Here is a 26,470-nt window from a genome sequence, read left to right as displayed (position 1 = left end):
AACTAAGAGCACATAAACCCAATACACAAAAAAACCTCCAACATACATTATTCCTGTTTGCCATTATGCCACTTTGTTTTTTGTTATTATAAATTTTTAAAGGTATATTCATTATACGGGGGAGACTCATAGTGACAATTCTGATTAGATTTATACTGTACATTTACAGTGCCCCCATCGTGTCTCCCCCTCAGCCCCCTCCCCACCCTACTTAAAGCAATTGCAAGAGGTTATTTCGTTCACAGAGGTATTCGAAGTCCATCTACCATATACCCTCACCTTCATCTCCTTCCTTCACCTCTCCCGCCTCCACACACACTGCGTCTATTTTTCAGTCCTGATTTGTTATTAATATTTAAGTTGATGTACTTTGTGTTCATTTTTCCTATCTTTACAGGCAGGAACAAAACTGGTGTAAGAGAGCATGCATAATCCATCTAAACCTATCTATGTAAAAATCCTATGCTTTTACTTGATTTTTTTTTTTTATAATCAAGCTATTACCTGAGAGAAACATATGAAGGTCAAGTGTGAAGTTTTTCAAGCCCTCAAGTAATGGATTAATTATAATTAGTCTTTTCCTCCACTCTTGCCTTGTGACTTTTACTGAGAAACAATTTGTAATAACTTAGCAGTTATTGTAATGCTATCTCTGGTCAGAAACTTAATGTGCATTTAAAAATCCAGAATTGCTAAGAAATTGCACTGGTATTTAAAAGAAGTTCATGCCCAGATCATGCAACTACAAGCAGTAGGACCTGGATTCAGATCCAGGTCAGTTTGATTCCAAACTGACCCTTCCTTCTTTTACCAATACCAGCTATTTATGTGTTGTGTTTCCCCCTGCCCCCTCCTTTGGTGTGGTACTGGTGCTTGAATTCAGGGCCTTGTGCTTGCTAGGCAGGCTCTTTACCACTTGAGCCATGCCCCCAGCCTGCTTTAGTTATTTTTTGGGTAAGATGGGGGATAGCTTTTTGTTCCAGCTGACCTCAAATCTCAGTTCTACCTCCCGAGTAACTAGGATTACATGTGTGGGCAACTGAGCTTTTCTCTTGTCTATTCACTGATTCTTCATTCCTCTTCTTCTCTGGGCAAAGCTGGAATTTAGGTAGCAGGAAGTTCCAACTATAAAGAAGTTTAAATTCAGTATATTAATGCATTGGCAAACCAAGTTGATAAATGTTTTATAGACACTTCATGGATTAGGTAGCTGCAGAGGAGAAAATACTTAAGAGAAAATAAAGTGTAACAAGTATTGTAGAAGTGCTCTGTTTGTACCTGGAATATATTATTCTTGCTTGCTTATTGATTTCTACACATGCAGGTCTCAACTCAGGATGTCAGCCTTCCAAAATACCTTCATCTCAGTTAGATGCACTCCTGTGATGTTTAAGCATCATGGCCTTACATCTAACAGAGAATTTGCCATCACACTGTTTGTTCCTTCACTTTATCTCTACCATTAATTGTAAGGGCAGGGACTGTGTTATTTAAGCCTTGTATTCCTAAAAAAAAAAAGAAAAATTTTTTAATGTTTGTTGAAGGAATATTTGTTGTGAGCTTACTGTTTTAGGCAGTGCTAGGTATCTCCAATCTTAAGACATGTACAATTTCATATATAAAAAAACAAAGCTCTAAGAAATTAAAGAACTTACTCAAACTCACATAGCTGACATGAGTTGCACCATTACACCCACCTCCAGAATATATACTGAATCAGGATTTGTTCACAATTTAAAAATCACATACTTATAAACATTATACTGTGTAGCAAAAGGTCCCAGTTAAATTCAAGATGGAATCTACCTGTGCTGATTCTAGAATGAAAGGATGAGAGTAAAGGAAGTAAGTTTAATTCAAAAGCTGCTAAGAAAAGTTATGTACATTACATAGTATTGTGTTAGTACTCATAGTAATCATGTCATCCTAAGGCACCACTCTAAGTGCTTTACTTGTATGAAGTCTTTTTTATTCCACTGCACAAAACTAGTAATTGAGAACACTGCTCAGAGTAAGTAGCCTTACTCACCATATGATCATAATCCTTTACTTTGGCAGAGACCCACTTAATTACAGAGATCCACTAATGGATCAAAGCCATCAAGCCTCAGGAAAGATAAGCTAGAAGAGAATGAAGCCAGGTGTATCAAGTAATAGGAACATTCTTCCTTCTCAGGATAAAACACTGTTATCAGTTTTCGAGCAAAAATCATCTTGAATGGAGAGACAGGAAAGAATATAGTTACATGATAGGGAATGAAGTTAAGAAAGGAAGAGCCTGATCATAATCTGTGGTTGCAACATCATGACAGCTACATATGACCTACCTTCCCAACGAGACACAAGGATAACTTAAACAGACCACAAAATTTAAAATCCTAGGGAACTTGAATAACAAGACATAGAAGAGATACTCCTTTATTGTGGCTAACACCACAAAAGACTTTAACAAATTAAGAAATATTAAAGAGAATTTATTTCTTCTTGATAGACCACATGCGCTACTCCTTATCTACCCCTCCCCCGCCAAAACAAATGTGAGGAAAGGGATAGAAGGGGTATTCAATCTCAACATTTTAAAATTCTGTTCTAGATGCCTCTCCACAACATACATCACACTTTCCTTCACACTTGAAGGGAAAATTCCTTAAGAGTTCACCACATTTGGGTGTTGTTACTTTTACCATAAGCATTTGTTCTTCTATAAGAAGTATGTCTCTAGATTCAAACCACAGAAATGTCAATGATATTTCCATTATATAATTTTCACATATGAATTGAAATGTGACATGATGCATTGATAGCTTAGCGATTATTTTTCCCCAGACTCATGTATTTGTAGTTGATTTCAGATGTTTGGTAGCGGTGATTGTAACACTTGAAGTATTCCATGAAAACAACGTTCATGCTGATATCATGGTATCATAAAATTACATTTTCTTTTTTTAAAATTTGTTTTTAACTTTTGCCTTCAAGGGTTACCTTCTTCTTGCTGCTCTGGCGAGTGGCCTTTTTCCTATAAAGAAGGGAAGAAATATTAGGTTAGAAATTCTAGTTTTAGTTATTGTGTTTCTGTTACTCTGTGGGCTTAATAAACATTTGTTGAAACTACCATGTATCAAAACATACAAGACACGAAGAACACAAAGACACATTAAATATGATCTCTGCCCTTTAGAAAAATCACTGTCACCTACATTAGACAACCATCACAATAAACTACATTACTCATAGTAAAAAAGACAGATTCTGATCTAATAATAAAAATTTGCCATGGTTCAATGCTTATTAAGTACTAGACGCTGTTGTATTTTACATACATTAACTCAGGTAATCTTGCTAACAAGATTCTATTATTATGCTCATTTTACAGATTAAGAAAGTGAGATATAGAGTGGGTAAGTAACTTGACAATCACCACATGCTAGTAAATGTCAGACATGAAACCTGAAAGTCTGAGTCTAATGGTAACCAGAAAAAGGAAAAATTTTCAAGCAAATAATCAAAGTTTGTATACTAATTATAATAATACAAAGTTCTTTGGTATGTATTAACTCAGTGAATATGCCAACCCACCAACCCTGAGCAGTAGAATTTGTACTATTTACATAAATATTTCTATTATATATAAGGGGAAAGAAACTTAAGAGTAGTGAAGTGAGTTGCCCAAAGTCATACAGGAAAGTGGGAATCAATCTGTTCTCTGATTGAGTTCATAACACTTCAAGTGAGGTCCACTAGGCAACAGGGATTTAAGACTTGTAGCTCAGTAAGGAAGCTGGGCTGAAGATATGAGCTGAAGAGTTATGAACAGAGTGATGCATGGAAGCCAAAGGCATGGGCAGGATCATTAAAGGAATATTTATAGTGGAGAGATAAACTAGAATCAGATCAAGATGGGTCTTGCTTGTATGTTATGTTAAAAAATATGATCTTTACTATACACTAATAATGAACAAATTGAAAAAGAATGTATGAAAACAATTCCATTTACAACAGCCTCAAAAAAAATCAAATACCTAGGTGTAAACCTAACAAAAGATGTGAACGACCTCTACAAGGAAAACTATAAACTTCTGAAGAAAGAGATTGAGGAAGACTATAGAAAGTGGAGAGATCTCCCATGCTCATGGATTGGTAGAATCAACATAGTAAAAATGTCGATACTCCCCAAAGTAATCTACATGTTTAATGCAATTCCCATCAAAATTCCAATGACATTCATTAAAGAGATTGAAAAATCTACTGTTTTAAATTTATATGGAAACACAAGAGGCCACGAATAGCCAAGGCAATACTCAGTCAAAAGAACAATGCTGGAGGTATCACGACACCTGACTACAAACTATATTACAAAGCAGTAACAATAAAAACAGCATGGTACTGGCACAAAAACAGACATGAAGACCAGTGGAACAGAATAGAGGACCCAGATATGAAGCCACACAACTATAACCAACTTGTCTTTGACAAAGGCACTAAAAATATACAATGGAGAAAAAGCAACCTCTTCAACAAAAACTGCTGGGAAAACTGGTTAGCAGTCTGCAAAAAACTGAAACAAGATCCATGTATATCACCCTATACCAACATTAACTCAAAATGGATCAAGGATCTTAATATCAGACCACAAACTCTAAAGTTGATACAGGAAAGAGTAGGAAATACTCTGGAGTTAGTAGGTATAGGTAAGAACTTTCTCAATGGAACCCCAGCAGCACAGCAACTAAGAGACAGCATAGATAAATGGGACTTCATAAAACTAAAAAGCTTCTGCTCATCAAAAGAAATGGTCTCTAAACTGAAGAGAACACCCACAGAGTGGGAGAAGATATTTGCCAGCTACACATCAGACAAAGGACTGATAACCAGAATATATAGGGAACTTAAAAAACTAAATTCTCCAAAACTAATAAACCAATAAAGAAATGGGCAAGTGAACTAAACAGAACTTTCTCAAAAGAAGAAATTCAAATGGCCAAAAACCACATGAAAAAATGCTCACCATCTCTAGCAATAAAGGAAATGCAAATTAAAACCACACTAAGATTCCACCTCACCCCTGTTAGAATAGCCATCATTAGCAACACCACCACCAACAGGTGTTGGTGAGGATGTGGGGAAAAAGAAACCCTCTTACACTGTTGGCGGGAATGTAAACTAGTACAACCACTCTGGAAAAAAATTTGGAGGCTACTTAAAAAGCTAAACATTGATCTACCATTTGATCCAGCAATACCACTCTTGGGGATATACCCAAAAGACTGTGACACAGGTTACTCCAGAGGCACCTGCACACCCATGTTTATTGCAGCACTATTCACAATAGCCAAGTTATGGAAACAGCCAAGATGCCCCACTACTGACAAATGGATCAAGAAAATGTGGTATCTATACACAATGGAATTTTATGCAGCCATGAAGAAGAATGAAATCTTATCATTCGCTGGTAAATGGATGGAATTGGAGAACATCATTCTGAGTGAGGTTAGCCTGGCCCAAAAGACCAAAAATCGTATGTTCTCCCTCATATGCAGACAGTAGATCAAGGGCAAACACAACAAGGGGATTGAACTTTGATCACAAGATAAAAGCGAGTGCACACAAGGGAGATATGAGGATAGGTAAGACACCTAAAAAATTGGCTAGCATTTGTTGCCCTCAACTCAGAGAAACTAAAGCAGATACCTTAAAAGCAACTGAGGCCAATAGGAGAAGGGGACCAGGACCTAGAGAAAAGGTTAGATCAAAAAGAATTAACCTAGAAGGTAACATACATGCACAGGAAATCAATGTGAGTCAACTCCCTGTATAGCTATCCTTATCTCAACTAGCAAAAACCCTTGTTCCTTCCTATTATTGCTTATACTCTCTCTACAACAAAATTAGAAATAAGGGCAAAATAGTTTCTGCTGCTTACTGAGGGGGTGGGGAGGGGAGAGGGAGGGAGCAGAGTGCATGGTTAGGGAGGGGGTGGGGACAGGGGGGAGAAATGACCCAAGCATTGTATGCACATATGAAAAATAAAAAAATAAAAATTAAAAAAAAAAAAAAAAGAAATATGATCTTTAAATGTGAAGAAAATGGAAAGAAAACAAAAGTCTTAAGTGGGAGGTTGATATGACAAGATTTATGCTAGTGCCTTCAAAATCTCATGCAGCTAAGTTTAATAACCCCAGACATATGAGTCCTACAAACATAAAAATATTTTAAAGTGTTGGCTAATTAAAACACTGATGGATCTTATTAAAATTCAACATAAACATCTTATTATGCTAGTATTTAGCCTTTGTAAGATCACATTCAAAGAATAAGGTTCTGGTTTTGACACTCCCTTCCCCACATATCCTGCCCCTGTCACTGGTCTAATTGTCACCCCAAAACTGTTGCCATAAAAATTAAAACAAGTAATATATTCAGAATTCACAAAACAAGGGGGTAAACTGAACTGATACATTGTAAGAACTTTTGTAAATGTCACAATGTATCCCCATCATAACACTAATAAAAGAAATATATTTAAAAAAAAAGGAAAGAATTCACAGAACAGAGAAGCACAGCTCAAGAGGCTAAGTTTAAGTCCCAGTACTACCAAAAAAAAAAAAAAATCACAAAACTAAGTATGAATGGAATTAAAATGATTGCTCTTTCAAATAGTATTTTGTAAGTTTGTAACATTTATTCTTCCCCCATATCTTAAAAGTACACCAAAATTATGGGACACGCTATACACTGCCTATACTTGAACTAAATGTTATTTCCATTTCCCATAGTCAGTACCAAAATGTAAGATTCTTGCTCCACTTACAAAGGCAGGTTTCGTGCCTTTGTTCACCTTGTTCCTTCTATATCCCTAAATTTTATCTATTCTTAAAGACAATTACATCTCTTTGAAACTTTTTATAACTACACTAATCCATAATGACTTTCCCCTTCTCTAAATTCGTATTTGGTTTAAAATCATTCTCTAATTTTTTTTCATGTATACTAACCTCTTTTCAAACTTCAGGGTAGGTGACTTGTTTTTATTTGAATATCTTATCAGAACCAAGTACCTTGTAGGACAACTCAGTAAATGTCTACTGGTTAATGGAAAAGTTTTTTCTAATGACTTTCACAAAAGTAGTACACACACAAAATAAATTATTAAAACTGAATGATTGATTCTATTGGAATATACATTAATCTAGTAAAGAGTGCCATTTTTCTTAAATAATGGAAAGAGTAGTTCAATCCAGACTATTTTGGCCTATCCCTACAAAATATGCAGCTCCCTAGCACCACTGAACAAAGTAAGTTGGACTGGTATATATTTTATAAGGTCTATGCTTTAAAATCCTCAAGAAAATAGGCTAAGGTACTACATATTTACCCAAGTAATGCTTTTTAAAGGTTACAGTGTGTTTCAGCATAAGTCTAAGATTATACTGAAACCCTATATAGGAATCCTCAAGAAAACTCAATCACTGTAAGGCACTGGTCCTAATTATTGACTTCAGTAGCATGCCCTGCTTCAGACTGTGTGGAGATTATGGGCAATGCAATTCTAATTCATAGAGAATTGAAGCTATATTTTCAAATATGGAAACACCTTAGATGATTAATACACAAATACAGAAAAATTCCAAGATTAAATTATTCAAGTTGCCAAATCATAGGCAACTTATGATATTATTTTTATCACATTCTATAATGATCTGTAGACCTACTAATTCTACTTCTTAAAATGTATCCTAAGGAAAAATAATGTCAGTCATAACAATTTGATAGTCAATAGCAACTTTTCTTATCATATATGTATACTTACTGCTTAGCTTTAGCTTGCTCTAAGAAATATTTTGGAGTTGTACTAATACTCTCCCTTTCCAGTGGTTTCTTAATCATTTTTTTCTTTTGTTTGCTGAAAGTTACAAAGTAAGAGAGAAAATAAATTAATTTAAGTACAACTTTATTTAGAAAAGCTAAAGCTAAAATTAGTTTTGATTCATAATCATAAAATTCATCTGTAAAGCACTAGCAGATTTAAAGTGAGGCTGTATTGACTTTAACAAACTCAATACCTAATAGCACTTTTAGAACTACCCCAAAGGAATAATAAATTCAATCAATGTTTTTTTTTTTTAAAGACAGGGTTTAGCCCAGGCTAGCTTGGAACTTGTGATTCTCCTACTTCAGCCTCCCAACCGCTGGTTAATCACTTTTTTTAAAGAGGCACTAGCTAGCTAGGTACAGTGGCTCACACCTATAATCCTAGCTACTCAGAAGGCAGAGATTGGGAGGACTGTGGTTCAAGATCAGCCCAGGAAGAGACGGATGTGGTGGCACACATCTATTATTTCAGCTATGAGGAAAGCATAAATAGGAGGATCCTGGTGCAGGCCTACCTGAGCATAAACACAAGACACTATCCCCAAAATAACAAAAACCAAAAAGGTCTGGGGGTGTGTGGCTGAAGTGTAGAGTGCCTGCCTAGCAAGCATGAGGCCCTGAGTTTAAACCCCAGCAACGCCAAAAATTAAAAAATTAAAAAAAAAAAAAAAAAGACACTGACTGTGATTAAAATATGTCCTACGGCAACCTTATATCCTGTGTCAGTAAGCATTAGGCCCTGATCTTGGTTGGTTAACTGTTTTACTATGTAATGATCTAAAGTAAGTCTATTTCACACACAGTGAACAAGCTATTAAAATCTGAACACTTAAAATTTTAAGGATGAAAAAACTGGCAAGAAAATGCAGCATTCACAAATATTTTACAAGCAAAATATTTTTATCATAAAATGCTCTATAAGTATGATTATTGTTAGAACTACAGTGTGTAAAAAAGAATTTAAAATTGAGTGTATGAAAGCAGGGTTGTGAAGACAATACATGTACACTCATGTTCACAACAGTTAAAATGTAGAAGCAGCCTAAGTGTCCATCAACAGATGACAGAAAAATGAGGTGTGGGATACGTACAGAATGGGAGCCCTATACAGTCAATTAAAGGGAATTCTGATTATACTACAACCCAAGTTGTCTTTGAGGACATTATGCTAAAGTGAAATAAGTCAATTACGAAAACTGTATGATTCCACTTCTACTAGTGAGTAAAACGGTGGTTGCACGGACCTAGGGATAGGGGAAGATGGAGAATTGTTGCTTAATGGGTACAAAGTTGCAGTTTTAACAAGTGAAAAAGAGTTCTGGAGATGAATGGTGGTGATAACATAATGAATGTATTTAATACCACTGAACTGTGCACAAAAAAACCTAAATGTTAGGCAAGAATAGAAAACAAAAAAAGACCATATCAAGTTTGTTACCATTTATAGACAATTTTCAACCATAAGAGGTCAATTTAGAATTTTTCAACCTTAGTTTTTAATTTTTTTTTTGATACTGCGATTTGAACTCAGGGCCTCACATTTGCTAGCAAGGGACTCTACCACTCAAGTCACTATTCCATCCTTTTGTCCTGTAGTTATTTTTCACAGTCTCCTGTTCTTGCCAGGGTTCATTCTGTACCACAGCCCTATTTAAGCCTCCCAAGTAGCTGGGATGACAGAGGTACACCACCACACCCAGCTTATTGGTTGGGATAGGGTCTCCCTAACTTTTGCCCAGACTGGCCATGAACCACAATCTCCCAAGCTCTGCCTCCCCAAGTACTAGGATTACTAGTGAGCCACTATGCATGGGATGACTATTTTTTGCCCAGGGTGACTATTTTTCAACTTCAGGGTGATAGCACTCAGTAGAAACTATACCTTGAATTTTGATTTTTTCCCAGCAACATGTGTTATAATACTCTCTCACAATACTGGCCAGCAGCAGGGAATCAAAGCTCCCAGAGAATCACTCAATCAAGAGGCAAACAACTGTTGCTCTACAGTATACTGTAGAGTAAGTTACAATGTTCAGTAGGGTAGGAGTATTTAAATGCACTTTCCACTTACAATATTTTCAATGTACAATGGGTTTTACAGGATACGGCCCTATCATAAGTCAAGAACCATCTGTATATAAAACCAAAAACATGCAAAACTAACCAACGTACTATCTTGGGATGTATACTTATAAAAGGCAAGAAAACAAAATAAAACAAAAAAGGAAAAAGCAAGAAAGCAAAATAAAACAAAAAATGTGCAAAGAGACAGAAAAAAGCTCTGGTAAATTTAAGACTATACCTTAGCAATTTTTGGAAACCTTTTATGTATCCAGGTACAGGACATCCAGCCTGCTGTATGACATTGGCAACACTGAAAAGGAACACATAAACATAAACTTGTTTCTTGTTAAACTGATATACATACACCCTCTGCATGACATAAGAGGAACTAAAACTATACAAAGTACTCTAGTATAGTAGTCTGATGTTATTACCAGTTATCTCCAGATGTAACCATGCCAGCTTTCTGAAAGAACTATCCACTAGACTGAAATCAATGTATTGATGAATAACTTTGGATAGCTATTTCAACATTAATCAAGCCCTAAAAAGTTACTAAGCCTAATCTTTGAGGAAATACTATGAAGCCAGAGTCAAGCTTAATTTTGTTAAGTTATAGTTCTTACTATGGGGGTGGCATTATTTTAAATTTCTCATGTATAGTAACTTATTCACTCCTCATAACAACCCTATGTGGGTAGTAATAATATTTATCATTATCCTCACTTCAGAGATGGAAAACTAAGGTGCAGTTATACTTATGGGCATCAGAGTCACATGCTTGAGGTGATAATGGGATCTTACGTTGATCTAGGATGCTGGAATATTACCTATAATGCATATACACAATGCTCAAAGCAATTCAAAGGCTGGCAGAGTAGAAGCTTAGAAGGCACAAATCAAAATCTTTACCAGAACTCATATCAACGTAACCTCTTTGGCCATAACTAAATTTCATTTGTTAGAAATGTGAAATATTGGGCTGGTGGAGTGGTTCAAGTGGTAGAGTGCCTGCCTAGCAAGTGTGAAGCCCTGAGTTCAAACCCCAGAACTGCCAAAAAAAAAAAAAAAAAGTGAAATGTTATCATTATTCTTAACCAAAAATTACTGGAGGCAGACAAAATGCAGGAAAACTATATTAACCTATAGCCATGAGTGTTGGCAAAAGTCTATAATCCCAGCACTGGGGAGGCTGAGGCAGGAGGATTCTAAATTTGAGGTCAGCTCAGGCTACATAGTGAGAACTTCACTCAAAAAAAAAAAAAAAAAAAAAAAACCACGAATGTGATGGTGATGGTACCAGGTGTGGTGGTGCACACCTGTAATAATAACACTTGGAAAGCTAAGGCAAAAGGATCAAGAGTTCAAGGTAAGCTTGGGCTACACAGAAAGATCCTGTCTCTTATCTCTCCTATGATGAATGGCTAAATGAATGAAGACCTGAAATCTAAAAGTATGTTGTTACCCAAGCTTCAAAGGCTACGATTGAGTAATATTGGAATGTGTTGCTAAAATACTTTTTCCTATATGGCAGGTGATCCTGGGGCTAAATATAAAACACAATCTGGCTGGAATAGTGGAAGGGAAGCACCATGGTAAAAGAGAATGTTGACTGGCCTGAAGAGACTTATAAACTATTCATTAATTCAAAAATCTTAAATTATAATGTAAGCAACACCTATTGATAGCTGGCTAAATGAGTCCTGTGAGTCTGAAACTTAAAATGAATATTTCATTTGGAGTATTTCCCACACATTTCATTTTTTTTTTCCGATACTGGGGATTGAGCTCGGGACCTTTACCTTAAGCCACTCCGCCAGCCCTCATTTGGAATATTTCCAAATTCTAATGGAAGGGCAAAAAAACAAGGCCCTTTGATCATTTTTTTCCTGGTCTCATGGCTCAAATTTAGTTGACTATTATAATTTGGAACATATTTATTTGTAATTATCTATTAACATACTATACATACAAAAATAATGAAGCAATTTTGCCGACTACTAAGTTATTTTTCCGAATTTACTTTGGTTTTTTTTGGTAGTACCAGGAATCAAACCCAGGGCCTTGCACATGCTTAAGCAAGCATTCTTCCAACTCCCCAGACCCTAATTTACCTTCTTAATAATGGTTTATCATCTTCAGTAAAAAATGTAACAGCTTTTCCTTTATGCCCTGCTCTTCCAGTTCGACCTAAGAGAAATCAGACCATAAAAAACACTTTTGAGGGGAAAGATTCTCTCAAGATTCACATTAAAAGTCACTGGATTTCCACTAAAATGTCTGGGGGGAAAAAAAAAACCACTAAAAAAGGAGAATGTCTAAAGGGAACAGTAATGGTACTAAGATATATGAGTGGGGCACAGAAGGAAAAGAAAAAAAAGACAACTCACCTATTCTGTGGATATATTCCACTGAGCTGGTTGGAAAGTCGTAATTAATCACCAAGTTCACACCTTTAAAATCAATGCCTCTTGCAAGCAAGGCTGTACAAATAAGAACCCAAATTTTTCCTGCTCTGAAGCTGTGGACTGTGTTATCTCTCTGTGTAAGAGAACATATAATAAATGCTTTAGTACCACTCTAGGAATGGAAAATAGGTATTTCATAAATTTAATGCCAGTATTTTAAAATTAAGTGGTTCCTCATGCTTTGAAAGTATACATTTGTCTTTACCTGTTGCTGTGTTCTTTCCGCATGAATAACATCTACATTAATACCTTCATATATAAGCTCATGAAAAAGTTCTTTAGCCCTTTCAATGGACTGAACAAAAACAAGAACAGGTGGACTGAAACCCTAAAACAAAGAAGGCAAAAATTTGCACAAGTAACTTATAAGAATACAATCAATCAGTATTTCATAATGGCTTTAGTTCACAAAAGAACCCCAATTCAATTTAGTGTACTTTCATTGCCACATATCTTGACCTAGTGGTCTAAATGTAACCTCCATCTTCTTCACTACCATTTTCTACAGTGGGTTATTTCTACTAGAACTGTGTTCTCATCTTGCTAATTATAACAAATCATCAATCCCTCTTTGCTTTCCTACGATAATAGGTGTCCTCTCTGAAACAATCATCTTTTGGTTTATATGCCCCAGAACTTTGATTCTGTTTATAACGTTTATAAGTAAAAATTTCATTTATCTACTAATAGCTCTAAGCAAATTTTTACATCTGTACCTTCAAACCCTGCTTCTCTCTTGGATTAGCTTCCTATCAGGGCTTCTTAGCCTTTTTATTTTGGTTTACAAACCCCTACTGGAATCTAACAGGTAACCACTCATTTGCTCAAAGTCGTACATATAGTTTTACAGGAATGCAGACTTCTCAAAGCTCATACATACTAAAAATCTCTAGTATATTATCTCCATGTGAATATCCACAAAAATGTTAAATTTCCTAATGGCAAATGATATCTTTAAGAATATTAATAAAATGAATACATGATCATTTGTTATATGTCAAGTATTATTATAAGTACTATGTTTGTATTAATTCAAATACTAAAACAGCTCTGTAAGGTAGATTTTTTTTTTTTTGGTGGTATGGTTTGAACCCAGGGCCTCGTGCTTGCTAGTCAAGCAATCTACCACTTAAGCCACATCCCCAGCCTCTATGATGTAGATATGTTCTCACTTAATAGATAAATATACATGGAGAAAAGAGGGGGTTAAGTTGTTCAAAAGTAGAATGGTAGAGATAGAATTTCAATCCAGGTAGTCTGGATCAAGAGTCCATGCTCTTAATTTCTAGAGCATATTATTTCTAGTTACCAGGTTAACTTACAAACATCCTTCTCTTATCTTTTTCAGCTACTCTGAATGCTCCACCACTAAGGCTGTCACCTATATTCATGTTATGCCATAAATAAGACAAAGGCTGGCACCAGTGACTCATGCCTGTAATCCTAGCTACTCAGGAGGCAGAGATCAGGAGGATCTAGGTTTGAAGCCAGCTCGGCAAATAGTTCAAGAGACCCTACCTTGAAAACACCCATCACAAAAAAGGGCTGATGGAGTGGCTCAAGGTGAAGGTCCTGAGTTCAAATCCCAGAAAAGGGGTGGGAAGAAGACTAAATCTCAAGGGGCAGAGTTTAGGATTTACATTTTGTTCCCTACTGTGACTCTCCAGTACTTAACTTTTTAACTATGGCTTCACTCAGTACTTACTTAAAGGATTAAAACAAAAACAAAACAAAACAAAACAAAAAAACCCAAAAAACAAATGAGGGATGAGGGGATGAAGTAGACATATATATTATATATGCACATGTGGAAAATGAGGCTTTTCAGGCCATCAGGTAGATCTTCTCCTAGCCTACTCTAAGCCTTATTGCCAATGGACCATTAAATACGATGCAGGATAATGATGATAACAGTACTGAGTCTCCCACCGGTAATATAATCTTGGTGAATTTTATCACAATTCAAGAATGTAGTCCAATATACCTTTTTAACAAGTTCTCTCACGGCCAGAAGTTTTCCAGTCTCAGACCCGACAAAAAGAAGCTCTTGTTCTACAGTCTCTACTGCAGAATTTCTGAGAAGAAAATATACTTTGTAAGAACTAAATTTTGTTTTCTCCCTCTGAACTCCAAAATAAATGAAGAAATTTATACAAAACTTCAACAAAGTCAACTTTCCACCATCACAATAAGTAGTTAATTATTTAATACTTTAATTTGAAGAGAGAATTGTTACTTTTAACTGCTTTGGTACTATAAAAATGTTATTTTTTAAAATAGAAAAATATAAATAAAAAATTGTTCAATTTTTAGAATACACTTTGATTTTTTGCTATAGTCACAAGTTTTTTTAGCATGTAACTACTATTAAAAATTTTCTAAACATAAAATTATTGGGTAAAATAATGAGACCACTTTTAAGGTTTTTATTATATGCGGCTACACTTGTTTCTAATTATTAGAAGGATTCATTTATAGACCAATTGGGGGTGAGGTATGCTAAGGCTTTATAATACTGTGTAACAAATACTCTTCTTATACTATTGTCTGCTTTTAAGTTATACTCAGGGAAACTTATTCTGCTTTCTTTTTAAATATAGGAATTTTAAGTTCCATTTGCTTATTATTATTATTATTTTGATGGAGTCTATGTTGAGGTTAGCCTCAAACTCCTGGGCTCTTCCAAACTCAGTCTCCCAAGTGCTGGGACTACAGGTGCATGTCACCATACCTGGCTTTATTTTTCATTTAATAGGGTATTACAATCACTTTTTCTTATTTTTGGCAATACTGGGGTTTGAACTCAGGGCCTCAAGCTTGCTAGGCAGGCACTTTACCACTTGAGCTACACCCCCAACCCTTTTTTTTTGCTTTAGTTATTTTTCAGGTAGGGTCTTTAGTTGTTTCCCAGGGCTGACCTTGGACTGCAGTTTTCCTACCTGTGGCTTCCCACATAGCTGGGACAATAGGAGCATACCACCATGCCCAGCTATTAGTTCAAATGGAGATCTTGCTAACTTTCTTGACTGGACTGGCCTCAAACTACAATCCTCCTGATCTCCCCCTCCAGAGTAGCTGGGATTACAGATGTGAATCACTGCACCTGGCCACTAATCACTTTTTAATATAGCCTCTGTTTTCATACTTATTGTTTTAGTGGCTGCATAATATTCAATCAGGTCATATGTCATAATTTCATTGAACTTTTCTCTACCACTGTACATTTATCTAGTATAAAATGCTCACTGTTATCTTTTTGTTTGTTTTGTTTTGGTTTTTGTTTTTAGTGGCACTGGGATCGAATCCAGGGTCTGGCACATGCTAGGCAAGAATTCTATCACTGAAATACATTCTCAGCCCCTACCAAAGTACTTTAAAAAAGGAATTATAAGCCAGGCCGTGTGGCTCATGCCTATAATCACCGCTACTCGGGAGGCAATAATCAGAAGGACTAAGGTTTGAGGTCGGCCTGGGCAAAAAGTTAGCTAGTACCCTATCTCATCCAAGAAGTTGGGCATGGTAAAATGTGGCTATCGTCCCAACTATGAGGAAGAAATAAGTAGGAGATGGTGGTCCAGTCTAGCTTGGGCAAAAATACCAGGACTTATTTGAAAAATAATTAAAGCAAAAAGGCTCAAGTAGTAGAATGCCTGCCTAGTAAGCATGAGGCCCTGAGTTCAAATCTAGTACTGCAAATAAATAAATAAATAAATAAGTGGCTCAGTAAGATCAGGTTTCTCCAGGTGAGCATACTTAAATAAACTATGAAAGGAACTAAATCCTGAATGAACACAGAGCTCAATCATACTTTGTAGGTGGGTAAAAGCCATCCACAAGAATCTCCCTTCAGGTTATGCTAAAACAGAAAACTTAATCTTCACTTAAAAAAATGCTTTTCTATCAGTAAAAACACTCTCCCTTGTTATAGTCTCATACCAAACTGTCTTCTTTCTTGACTCTAAAGAAATCACCTGTGGTAAGAAAACAAACCAGTGGGATGATGTGGAAGAACAATTAATTACCTTGCTCCAATGGATACAGTGATGACATTGTCTAGGTTGAGTTTGCACCACTGCTCAACATCATATGCAAAAGTTGCACTGAACATAGCTCTTCTGATCTTGTGGGATGTGCAGGCCAGGAAAATGGAAGCCAGCTGGTCTCTAAACCCAGTTTTGCCATCCTCAAATAGTTTGTCTGATTCGTCTACTACCAGCCACTCAACACTAGAAATAAGAAAACAATTTGTGGATAGTGAACTAGAAGATCCCAGAGACATCACCTAAACTTCATACATTTTATCATACCAGAAAAACATGTAAGAAAAATAAGCATAAGCAAGATAAAAACAAGATGAACATAATTCAATCACCTATTCTATTAGCTTCAAAGATAAGGTTGCATTAACAACACAACTTCACATAAACCTCTTGAATTTCATCATCTTTGCCAAAAGACTTTAAAAGGTCTAGGGGAATTATGAACCAACGGCTTATCAAAACATGTAATTTTAAAGGACTGGGCATGTGGCTCAAGTGGTAGAGCACATGTCAAGCAAGCACAAGACCCTGAGTTCAAACCCCAGTACCACCAAAAATAATAAAATAAAAATGAATAAAACATCTTAAAAATGTGTAATTTTACAGACCAGTTATTTTTTTCTAAGTTTAATGAATACTGTTATTCTCGACACCAACACTGACTTAAGTTGGCAGATAGCATGCTCCAAAGGGCAATGAAAGCAATTAAGAACAAAATACAACCACTAATTAAAAACACACATGAAAGATGTTCAACTATTACTGTACCTTGTTAGGTCTATCCCTGGTGGATCTTGTTTTAATAAATAGATCAGTCGATTTGGAGTAGTCACAAGAATATCTGTAAGAGAAACAAATGGTAAATTGCAAAAAAAAGATGCAACACTCTTGAACTAGGGAATTAAGTCTCTTGAATTCCAGTTAATAATCTTAAGTGGGAAGGGGAAAAAACACAAAAGTTCTTGCTAATTAGTAACCCAAAACACATATTTTTTTCCAATCATAGCATAAACTAGTATATTCCTACTTTCTCATTTTTAAGCAGTATTTTTTTTTTTTTTTTTTTAAATAGCACTGAGGTTTGAACTCAGAACCTCACACTTGCCATGCAAGCATGCTTACCACTTGAGCCTCTCTATCAGCCCTTATGCAGTCTTCTTAATTTCTAAGACACAACACTATATAATCCAACAATTTGATTTTCAAGCCTTTTTCCCCCCCAGGTAAATCCTTTCTTTAAATGAAATTTTATTCAGAGGCTCAAGATAAAAGCAGATTCTCTGGCTAATGTAAGGGGAGAGAAGTGATTAATTTTTATCTGCCAGAGTATTTCCATGGTAGATTAAAAATCAATTAGCTGGGTACAGAGCACGCCGGGTGCCACTGGCTCACTTCTGTAATCCTAGCTACTTGGGAGGCTGAGATGGGGAGGACTGAGGTGTGAGGCCAGCGCAGTCAAATATTTCACCCCCATCTCCAAAATAACCAGAGCAAAATAGAATGAAGGTGTGGTTCAAGTGGTAGAGTGCCTGAACAAAGCCCTAAGTTCAAACCCTAGTCCTGCCTCCTCCAAAAAACAGTCTATGGTATATAGCAAGAGTTCTCCAATTCAGCACTGCTGACATTTTTTTGGGGGAGGAACTGTGTTAGACATTGTATGATGTTTAATGGTTTCCCTGGCCCTGACCCATTGCCACAGTTTAAAAGTGTCTCCAGATAATGCCCAATGTCCGTGTGGTTGTGGGTGATGGAAATAATTATCTCACCACTGGTGTATAGTCATATAGCTACTGGGTGGAATAGGGTGGGGATCTCTTTAGTTTCTTTAAAAATAAAACTATTTATATATATACATATATATATATATACACACACACATACACACACACACCACTTACACTTTAATTAACTTTTATATGATAATTAGGATAATTATAATTTCCAAATCTCTTACATGCTCTATACCCCAAACATGAAATTCTTACCAAACTTCTTAGATGACTTAGATCCGAATTTCTTGGATGCCACTGCTGCTTTGTTGATCATGTGTATCCTGAATCCTGTTCCCTCGGAGATTTTAATTAACTCTCGGTGAATCTAAAAAGAAAATGATAAAAACATGAGCTGTTAAGATGCTAGGGTAGGATGTGTAGCTTCTTTAACATTATTAAGAAATCTATTACTAACCCATGAATTTCTCAAAAACTGAGATAAGGTTTCATTCATTTCTCCAAGTGAGAAGAAGTGAATTTTAGAGAGGAATATATCACAATAGCCTTTCAACTTCAAAAATCTTAAAGCATTCACCAAAGAAGTATAAATGTTAAAATCATATTTTAGAAAATTACAGAAAGACTTACAAGATTGGCCCATATTCAGTAATACAACATTCTGTGCAGAATATATGACTGTGACAGAAGACATTCCTTTGAGATTGTTTTTATTAACTTCAAATAAGAAAGATTACTGAAGCAAACACAAAGAACACTTTTTCAAAAGCTAGAATTCATACCTGGTTGGCAAGTTCTCGTGTTGGAGATATAATCAAGGCTCTGAAACCTTTATTTGTGGGTTGTTTCAGCTGCATTAAAATGGGAATGCTAAAAGCTAAAGTTTTCCCAGATCCTGTAGGAGCAGAAGCCAAAAGTTCCCGACCCTAAAAACATAAAGTATAACAAGTACAAAAACTTTTCAGAGCCTTATCAGATAATGCTATTAGCCACAGAAACAATAAATAAAATTAAACATACTGAATCCAGTCGTTCAAGTCCTATCTACTTTTCTAACTTTTATCATATTTGCTTTTTTAACACCATCATCCTTTCCACCACTGCCAACAGTTTCTGAGCATTCTTGCTGATGTCCAAGTGGATGGGTAAACAATATAGTGAACTAAAATTCAAGCAGTATTAAAACTCACTATTTCAATTTTTCTAAAAACCAGAGTGTTATACTCACTATTTCAATTTTTCTTTCCTATGAGACTTTTAGAAAAGCAAAATTATGCAATCACCTTTTTATCCTGATACTTATACTATTCAACCCCTCGGGAAGATTTTGTGAAACAAGAGAACGACTAAAGGTTAGAAATAAAAAGTGGTAATGACCTAAGCAACAGCAATTTATAGGTGACAATTTCAAAAAGGTCACTAAGTTTTAAGCTAAAGTCATGATAGAAACAATCTTTTTTTTTGGTCTGGGTATTTTTTTTTTTTTAGTAGAGATAGGGTCTCACTATGTAGACGAGGCTGGCTTGGAACTCACTATGTAGACTAGGCTCCCCTCAAACTTGTGGCAATGCTTCTGTCCTGCTGCCTCTGCCTCCTGAGCGCTGGATTACAGGTGAGCGTCACCACAGGCATATACCACTACATCTGGCTAGAACCAATCTTAAATGGAAATTAAATGTAAATTTACTAAGATGTGAGTCAACAATGTAATTCAAATGTATTCTCATTTCAGTTCTCAAAGAAAATGAAAAGTGTTAACTCAAGTGATAGAGTGTCTGCCGCCTCATAAACTTGAGGTCCTGAGTTTAAACCCTAATACCATCACAAAAAAAAAAAAAGAAAGAGGAAAGAAATCAGAACAGTGATCTCTGCCTCTGGCAGAGATGGGTTAATGACAGAATGGAAAGTGCACAGTAGAATTTTCTGGGGTGATAAAAATGTTCAGTATCTTTATTGGAATGGTGGTTACAAGGTTATGCATTCTTGAAACTCATTAAACTGTGCTTAAAATCTATACATTTTACTGTATGTAAAGTATACCTCAATAATAAAAAGTATTGGGAAAGTTGTTTTTATATAAGAATTTTGGAAAGCATTTGTATTTCTAAAATAGCTTCTGAGCAATATAAATGAAATCAACAATGAAAAGACAAATATAACACCATGCTCTGAGGGCTTAAATGTTGCAAGCAAGAAAAGAACTGGGGGAGAGGAGGATAAAGGAGAATGATGGAGGAGGTAAATTCAAATACAATATATTGTAAGAACCTTTGTAAATGTCACAACGTACCCCCAGTACAGTAATATAATTTAAAAACAGAAAAAAAAAAGCACACACTAGAAACCATGGAGAACTGGGGGTTAAGGGAAAGGTGTTAATAAAGGTGAGGTAGAAAGGAGAATTTTAAGGAGAGAGGGAAGAGAATGAACACACACAGAGGAAGGCACTCTAGACCTTTGTACTCACATGCAGCATAACTGGAATGGCTTGCATTTGGATTGGTGTAGGCATTTGGAAGCCCGAGTCTAGAATGTTCTGAAGCAGTCGAGAATTAATTTTATATTCCCAGTCAAGTTGCTGAAATGTAGCAATTGGGTCAGGAAGATCAGTTCCTTGAACGTGAATTTTGTATTTATTCCTGAAGAAATTTAACTGAAAAGTGAAGCAAAGGGGCCATCAAAGATATGGTCAAATAAATACATTCTCAAATGTTGTAAAACAGTTTCTGAAATAAGTTTTAGTGGCTTATCAAACTTTTTGGTTAAATTAAGCCCCCCAATCAACACAGATATTAAGTATATTTCATGCCTTTTCATAGACAGAAGGCTTTCATTACAATAAAACCTATCTATCTATGCTTTTTTCATATTAATGCATCACTGCCATGAGTGATGTGTCATTCATGCTAACATGTTACTGTCATAGTCAAAATTTACAATCTTATGTAAACTTCCATAAGGTAGGCACTATATCCATCTATTTTCTTTTCTTTTTCAGTACTAGGGATTAAACTAAGGGCATTCTGCTTGTTAGACAAGCACTCTACCATTTGAGCCATGCCCCCAGTACTTCTGTTTTTTTAGTTTTTGTTTTTCCAGATAGGGTTTCCCACTAACTTTGAGCAGGCTGGCTTAGAACCACAATCCTCCTATGTCTAGTTCCTGTAGCTAGGATTACAGGTGTGCACCACCAAAAGCAAGCCTGACATGCTTCTGAGGTAGGGTCTTGTTAACTTTTGCCTTGGCTGGCCTCAAATGTGATCCTCTTGCCTGGACATCCCAAGTTGCTAGAAATTACAGGTATGTACCACCATGCCCAGATGCAACTGCCAATGCTTTTTAATAAATTGCTTTTAAAAACCTCTACTTATTAAAACTGAGTGCCAAAATTGGAGTTTAGTGGTACTGATTTGGTTTCTTCCCTTATGCGCTGACCCAGAGAGAGCCAAATTCTGCAGTAATCCTTGTATATACAACCCCATCAGCAGCATGGAAGTGTACATGACAATGACATAGCTGTTGTTTCTTCTTTATTTACTCCCTTCATCTACAAGTTATAAAATAGGTTTCTTAAGAATTCCAACCCTTTAATCCTGTCAGAGAAAATCCTTTAAAACCATTGATCTCAACATAGAAAAGAAAGGAAAGCAGATTTTGTATTTATCAAAGGGGGTTAAGAAATCTATGCCAGGCATAGTGGCACAGGCCTGTAAACCCAGTTACTCTGGAGACTGACGCAGAAGGAGAGGAAGTTCAAGTTCAGACTGGACAACCTAAGACCGTGTCTCAAAATATGAAAAAAAATACAAAGGCTGATGATGTAGCTTTAATGGTAGAGCACTTGCCTAACATGCATGAAACCTGGGTTCCATCCCGGAACTGCAAAATAAATAAATACCAAACATACTGTTAATCGTGAAACTTAAACAGGTCAAGAATTGTTACACACATGCACAAGCATCCACCTATCTTCAATTATAACTTTCAACTTTCAAACTTTATTTAAGCTTTTCAGTCACATTAAGGTAAAACCTAACAAATGATTTTTCTATCTTAACAAAACTGTAAGGGGGTTGGGGGAAAGGGAGGGAGAGGGGAGAAAAGGGGAGTAATGACCCAATCATTGTATGCACATATGAATAAAGGAAATAAAAATAAAATTAAAAAAATAATAAAAACACACACAAAAAAACCACCATATTCACTTTACTAACAGTAACCCAAGACCAGTGGAAACGTTACTAACCCCGAAAAGCATACTTTTGAGGACTAAGACATTTTTCTAACCTTTTCCTTTCTGAGCTCTTCCAACTTTTCTGAATTTAGTTTATTTTCTTCTTTAACTTTTTTATCTTCAATCTTTGCTTCCACAGATGATATCCACTGTATAGTAGTAGCTTCATCTTGAAAAGGATTTTCTAGAAAATATTATTTAAAAATTAAAAGATTTTAGCGTGACAGTATTGGTGTAGCAAACAGGCCAGACGTTCACACTTAAAAAAAAAAAAAAAAATGCAGTAGCTGATGCAACTAGGGAGGAGAAACTAATAAGATGTGAAAGGTTGGGAATCAGCAAGCTTTGTTCTTTTGATATATAATCAGAGCTCTGAAGCTCACTCTTTTCCCTTTATTGGCTGTTTCAGCTCCATACTATGTACACGATTGTATTCTTGAAAATAATGCATTAACTGAAAAGCTACATAAGCTGGGTGACAGTGGCTCATGGCTATAATCCTAGCTACTCAAGAGGCAGAGATCAGGAGGATGGTGATTCGAAGCCAGCCCAGGAAAAGTTCTGCAAGACCTTATCTTGAAAAAAAACCCATCACAAAAATAGCGCTGGTGAAGTAGCTCAAAGTGAAGGCCCTGAGTTCAAGCTCCAGTATCACAAAAAAAACAAAAAAAAAAAACCAATAAGGCAGCCAGCTTCTTTAAACCTCCAACCTGGAAAGTAAGTGTGATGAAAGATTTCACTTGTAATAGCAATAAGCACAACACAATACTTAGGGCCACTCAATATTGTAAAGATAGCAATTCTCCCTGTTTCTATAATAATACTAGTTCTATTAAAAGTAGATAGCAATGTTTTGGTGACTATACTAGCTGACTTTAATATTTACATGGGAGAACAAATACATAAGAATAGCCTATGGGCTGGAGGCATGGCTCAAGTGGTAGAGCACTTGGCTAGCAAGCATGAAGTCCTGAGTTCAAACCCCAGTACTACAAAAAAAGCATAACTTAAATAATTCTAAAAGCAATGACCAAATAGTTCTAATATAATTAAAAACAAAAAAAAAAAATCCCAAGTTTTTTCAACTTCACTGAGACATAACCAACATGCAATAAACTGCAAGTTTGATTCACAAAAAATTTAAGGCCAATAATATCCAGCACTGACAAAAGTGTGGGAAGCAATTTTGTGGCAGCTGTTCAAAGGAAATCTCATAACCTTTCACTAAGTGCTTCCACTTTTAAGATGCCATGCTACAGAAGGAACACCACCTGTACAAAACAATGTATGTAACAACATTTATTGTAGCAACATTTGAAATGGCAAGTACCTAGAAACAGCTTGAATGTCATCAACTGAAGAATGACTTATAAGCTTGCATTATTTTTGTAATTGAAAAAAAGCTAAATAGAAAAAAACACAGAAATCCAACACTAACCTGAAACCATCTTCTTTCTCTTTTTCTTGTTTGTCTCCCTCTTCCTTTCAATTAGGTTCTCTTCTTTTTTCTCTTCATTTTGGAGCTTCTGGTCTGTTTGTGATGCTCCACACTCACATGAGATAGACTTCTTGTTTCCAAAGAAGTCCAGTCCCCGGAGCACCTCTGAAGAATCAAAGTCATATTTCCTTTTTCCTACCTAAAACCCAAAAAACTTTAAGTGAAATTTACAGACAGACTAGCATTGCTTTCATCCAAGCAAGACTGACAGTAGAATATGGGGCCAATGACTCCACTTTTTTTAACCCTTTCACCAAATATTTGTTGAGCTGACAAGTGTGCTTGGGCAAATGGAATCCAAAGACAACTTTTCTGATCTTATAACAGCAACAATAATAATAATAATAGCAAAGAAAGCTTATATACACTTACTACATGTTGAGCAGATTTCTTTTTCTTTTTGCCAGTACTGGGGTTTGAACTCAGGGCCTATGTATTTGCTAGGCAGGTGCTCTACCACGAGTCACTCCACCACCCCAGTTAAGCAGATTTCTAAGTATGTTTATGCATATTAAATTACTTCCTCCTTAGAGCAACCCTACAAGGTAAACAGTAACATTACAGGTGAGAAAACAGAGGCAAAGTTAAGATGTTAAGTAACCTGACAAGGCCGCTAAACTATTAACACACGGAAAGAACATTAGGATCAGAAAATTTGGCTCCATAGTTCAAACTCACCTGCTACATTAAACTACAGTCAGAAAGAAGAAATACACACATAACAATCCCCCTCACTCCAAGTCTCTACTTCCTTACAGCAAGGCTGGCTTTTAAGATTTTCCACAATTGAGCAGGTCATGGCGGCGCACAGCTGTCATTCCAGCCACGTGGAAGGAGTATGATCCGAGGCTGACCCCAGACAAAACAGACACCTAGCTGCAAAATAACTAAAACAAAAAAGAACTGGTGGCATGGCTCAAGTGATAGAGCATTTGCCTAACAAGCCAATGGCCCTGAGTTCAAACCCTAGCACAGCCAAAAATTGCACAACTGAGCCCCAACTGACTTCTCTCCGTTCTCACTACTTCCCTGTTAAAAGATCTCACGTTTCTAAACCGCTCTTCTCATCGGTCATTTAACATAATTTGCCTGTTAAAGCAATAAAATGAACTATGTCATGTTGGGCTGGCGGAATGGCTCAAGGCAGTGGGCTGCCTTGCCCCTGAGTTCAAACCCCAGTACCACCAAAAAAAAAGTTTGAAAAAAAACCATGTCCATGCGATACAGCTGTCTTCACATCAAGTCAAACTTGGACCTAGGTAGAATACAGTGAAATGATCTGTTGTCTGCATTGCTGTTTTCAAAAGGATTCCAACTCTGCTTTGAATAAAGAGGAGAAAGAGTGTGCGTGCTCAATAAGTCTACCGAGAACTCTAAAAAGAGTCGTTCAGAAAAGTCTTCAGCTCGATAGGTCTGCGGGTAAAGTGAACCCAAAATTTTGGAAGGAAAACACCCCAAGAGAGGTCAGAGCCGGGCAACAGGGTCTCCAGGAGCGCGGCTGTCCCGTCCGCAGCCGGTTCTTTTCCGGGTTCCTGCTTCTTTCCGGTTACTCGGGCCTCGCGCACAGTACCTGGAATCGAGCTGCATCCGCGGAGAAGCGATTCACGTCGAACTTGGCCCCCGCGCCAAGCCGGCGAAAAAGATCGTGGACGTCCATCTCTACCCAGAAAGCTCCGCGGCCTCGCGGCGCCTGCGCAGACGACTTCCTCTCCCCGGCGGAAGTGGCTCCAGGAGGTGGGGCCTCGCTGTGTTCCGACGCTTGGCTGGTGTTTTGTGTTGTAGTCTGTTTTTGCCAAGTGTCTTTGAAAGTAATCAGTATCTTCTTTTGCCAGGAACTACTCTCAGCTTTTAGGGATAGTTTGGTGAACGACACGCCAAGATTCCTCTTTTAAGGAAGCCTACATGTTAGCCTACATGTTAGCAGGGACATGTTTGTTAACAAATTAACAAACTAATTTCCCAAAGTTTGAAGTGCTGTGAAGCAAATAAAAAGGTGTAATTGATAGAGAAGTGGGTGGGGGCTACTTTTAGCTAGATTAGCCAGGTTCACTCTAAAGTAATGATACTTGACTTGAGAAGCGGCAGCCTTTCCAAGATCTGGAAGAAACAGGAACCTGAAGAAGGGAAAAGATTTGGAACATTCGGGGAGTAAAGGGTTCGATGCCCAGCACTACCAAAAGGAGAGAGGCCAGGACAAGGTGACTGGAGTCAAGCTGTGGTGAGGAAGAGTAGTACAGATAAAAGTTGGAGGGACAAACAAACCAGAATGTTGTAACAAAGGCATGGTAAGGCATTTGGATTTTAATCTAAACATGCTAGGAAAATGTTCAAAATGTTTATATAAAGAGAAACATGACTTAGTTTATCATTTTATATTTGTTTTACTCATTGCATTTGCAGTATACAAAAAATTTTAATTTCTGTATTACCTCTCTTCTCAAATGTACATCCATAATCATGGCAATCTACTTTGTTTCACTGTCCTATTCCTACTTTTGCACTCTTTGACGAATGAATGATTGAATGTTTCAGAAAAGGTTGCTCTGGCTATTTGGAGAATGGGCCAT

At 36.5% G+C, this 26,470-nt stretch overlaps 1 protein-coding gene and 1 long non-coding RNA gene across 3 annotated transcripts in view; one reads left to right on the top strand and one right to left on the bottom strand.

The window, feature by feature from the left end:
• Positions 1-300: 300 nt before the first annotated feature.
• Positions 301-25,621, bottom strand: Ddx52 (DExD-box helicase 52). 2 transcript variants are annotated; one of them, XM_020178915.2, is made up of 16 exons: positions 25,474-25,621; positions 23,844-24,042; positions 22,459-22,589; positions 20,639-20,824; positions 18,954-19,097; positions 18,427-18,538; positions 17,210-17,282; positions 16,424-16,627; positions 14,386-14,476; positions 12,607-12,729; positions 12,324-12,474; positions 12,048-12,123; positions 10,172-10,243; positions 7,808-7,900; positions 2,983-3,016; positions 301-1,505 (listed from the first exon to the last, which is right to left on the bottom strand). In XM_020178915.2, the coding sequence occupies exons 1-16, from the start codon at positions 25,558-25,560 to the stop codon at positions 1,491-1,493; spliced, it is 1,791 nt and encodes a 596-aa protein (XP_020034504.1). In that variant the 5' UTR covers positions 25,561-25,621; the 3' UTR covers positions 301-1,490. The 2 variants fall into 2 exon arrangements, with proteins under 2 accessions (XP_020034504.1, XP_020034503.1); XM_020178914.2 differs by lacking the exon at positions 301-1,505 and having other exon boundaries at positions 2,403-3,016.
• Positions 24,781-26,470, top strand: part of LOC141413781 (uncharacterized) — a 34,324-nt gene continuing 32,634 nt past the window's right edge. Inside the window, exon 1 of the long non-coding RNA XR_012438665.1 lies at positions 24,781-26,188. This is a non-coding gene — a long non-coding RNA (uncharacterized lncRNA). The remainder of the gene's footprint in view (positions 26,189-26,470) is intronic.

This window comes from Castor canadensis, chromosome 11 (assembly GCF_047511655.1).
Source record: "Castor canadensis chromosome 11, mCasCan1.hap1v2, whole genome shotgun sequence".
NCBI classification, from domain to species: Eukaryota; Metazoa; Chordata; class Mammalia; order Rodentia; family Castoridae; genus Castor; species Castor canadensis.
This window is presented reverse-complemented; position numbering and strand designations above follow the sequence as displayed.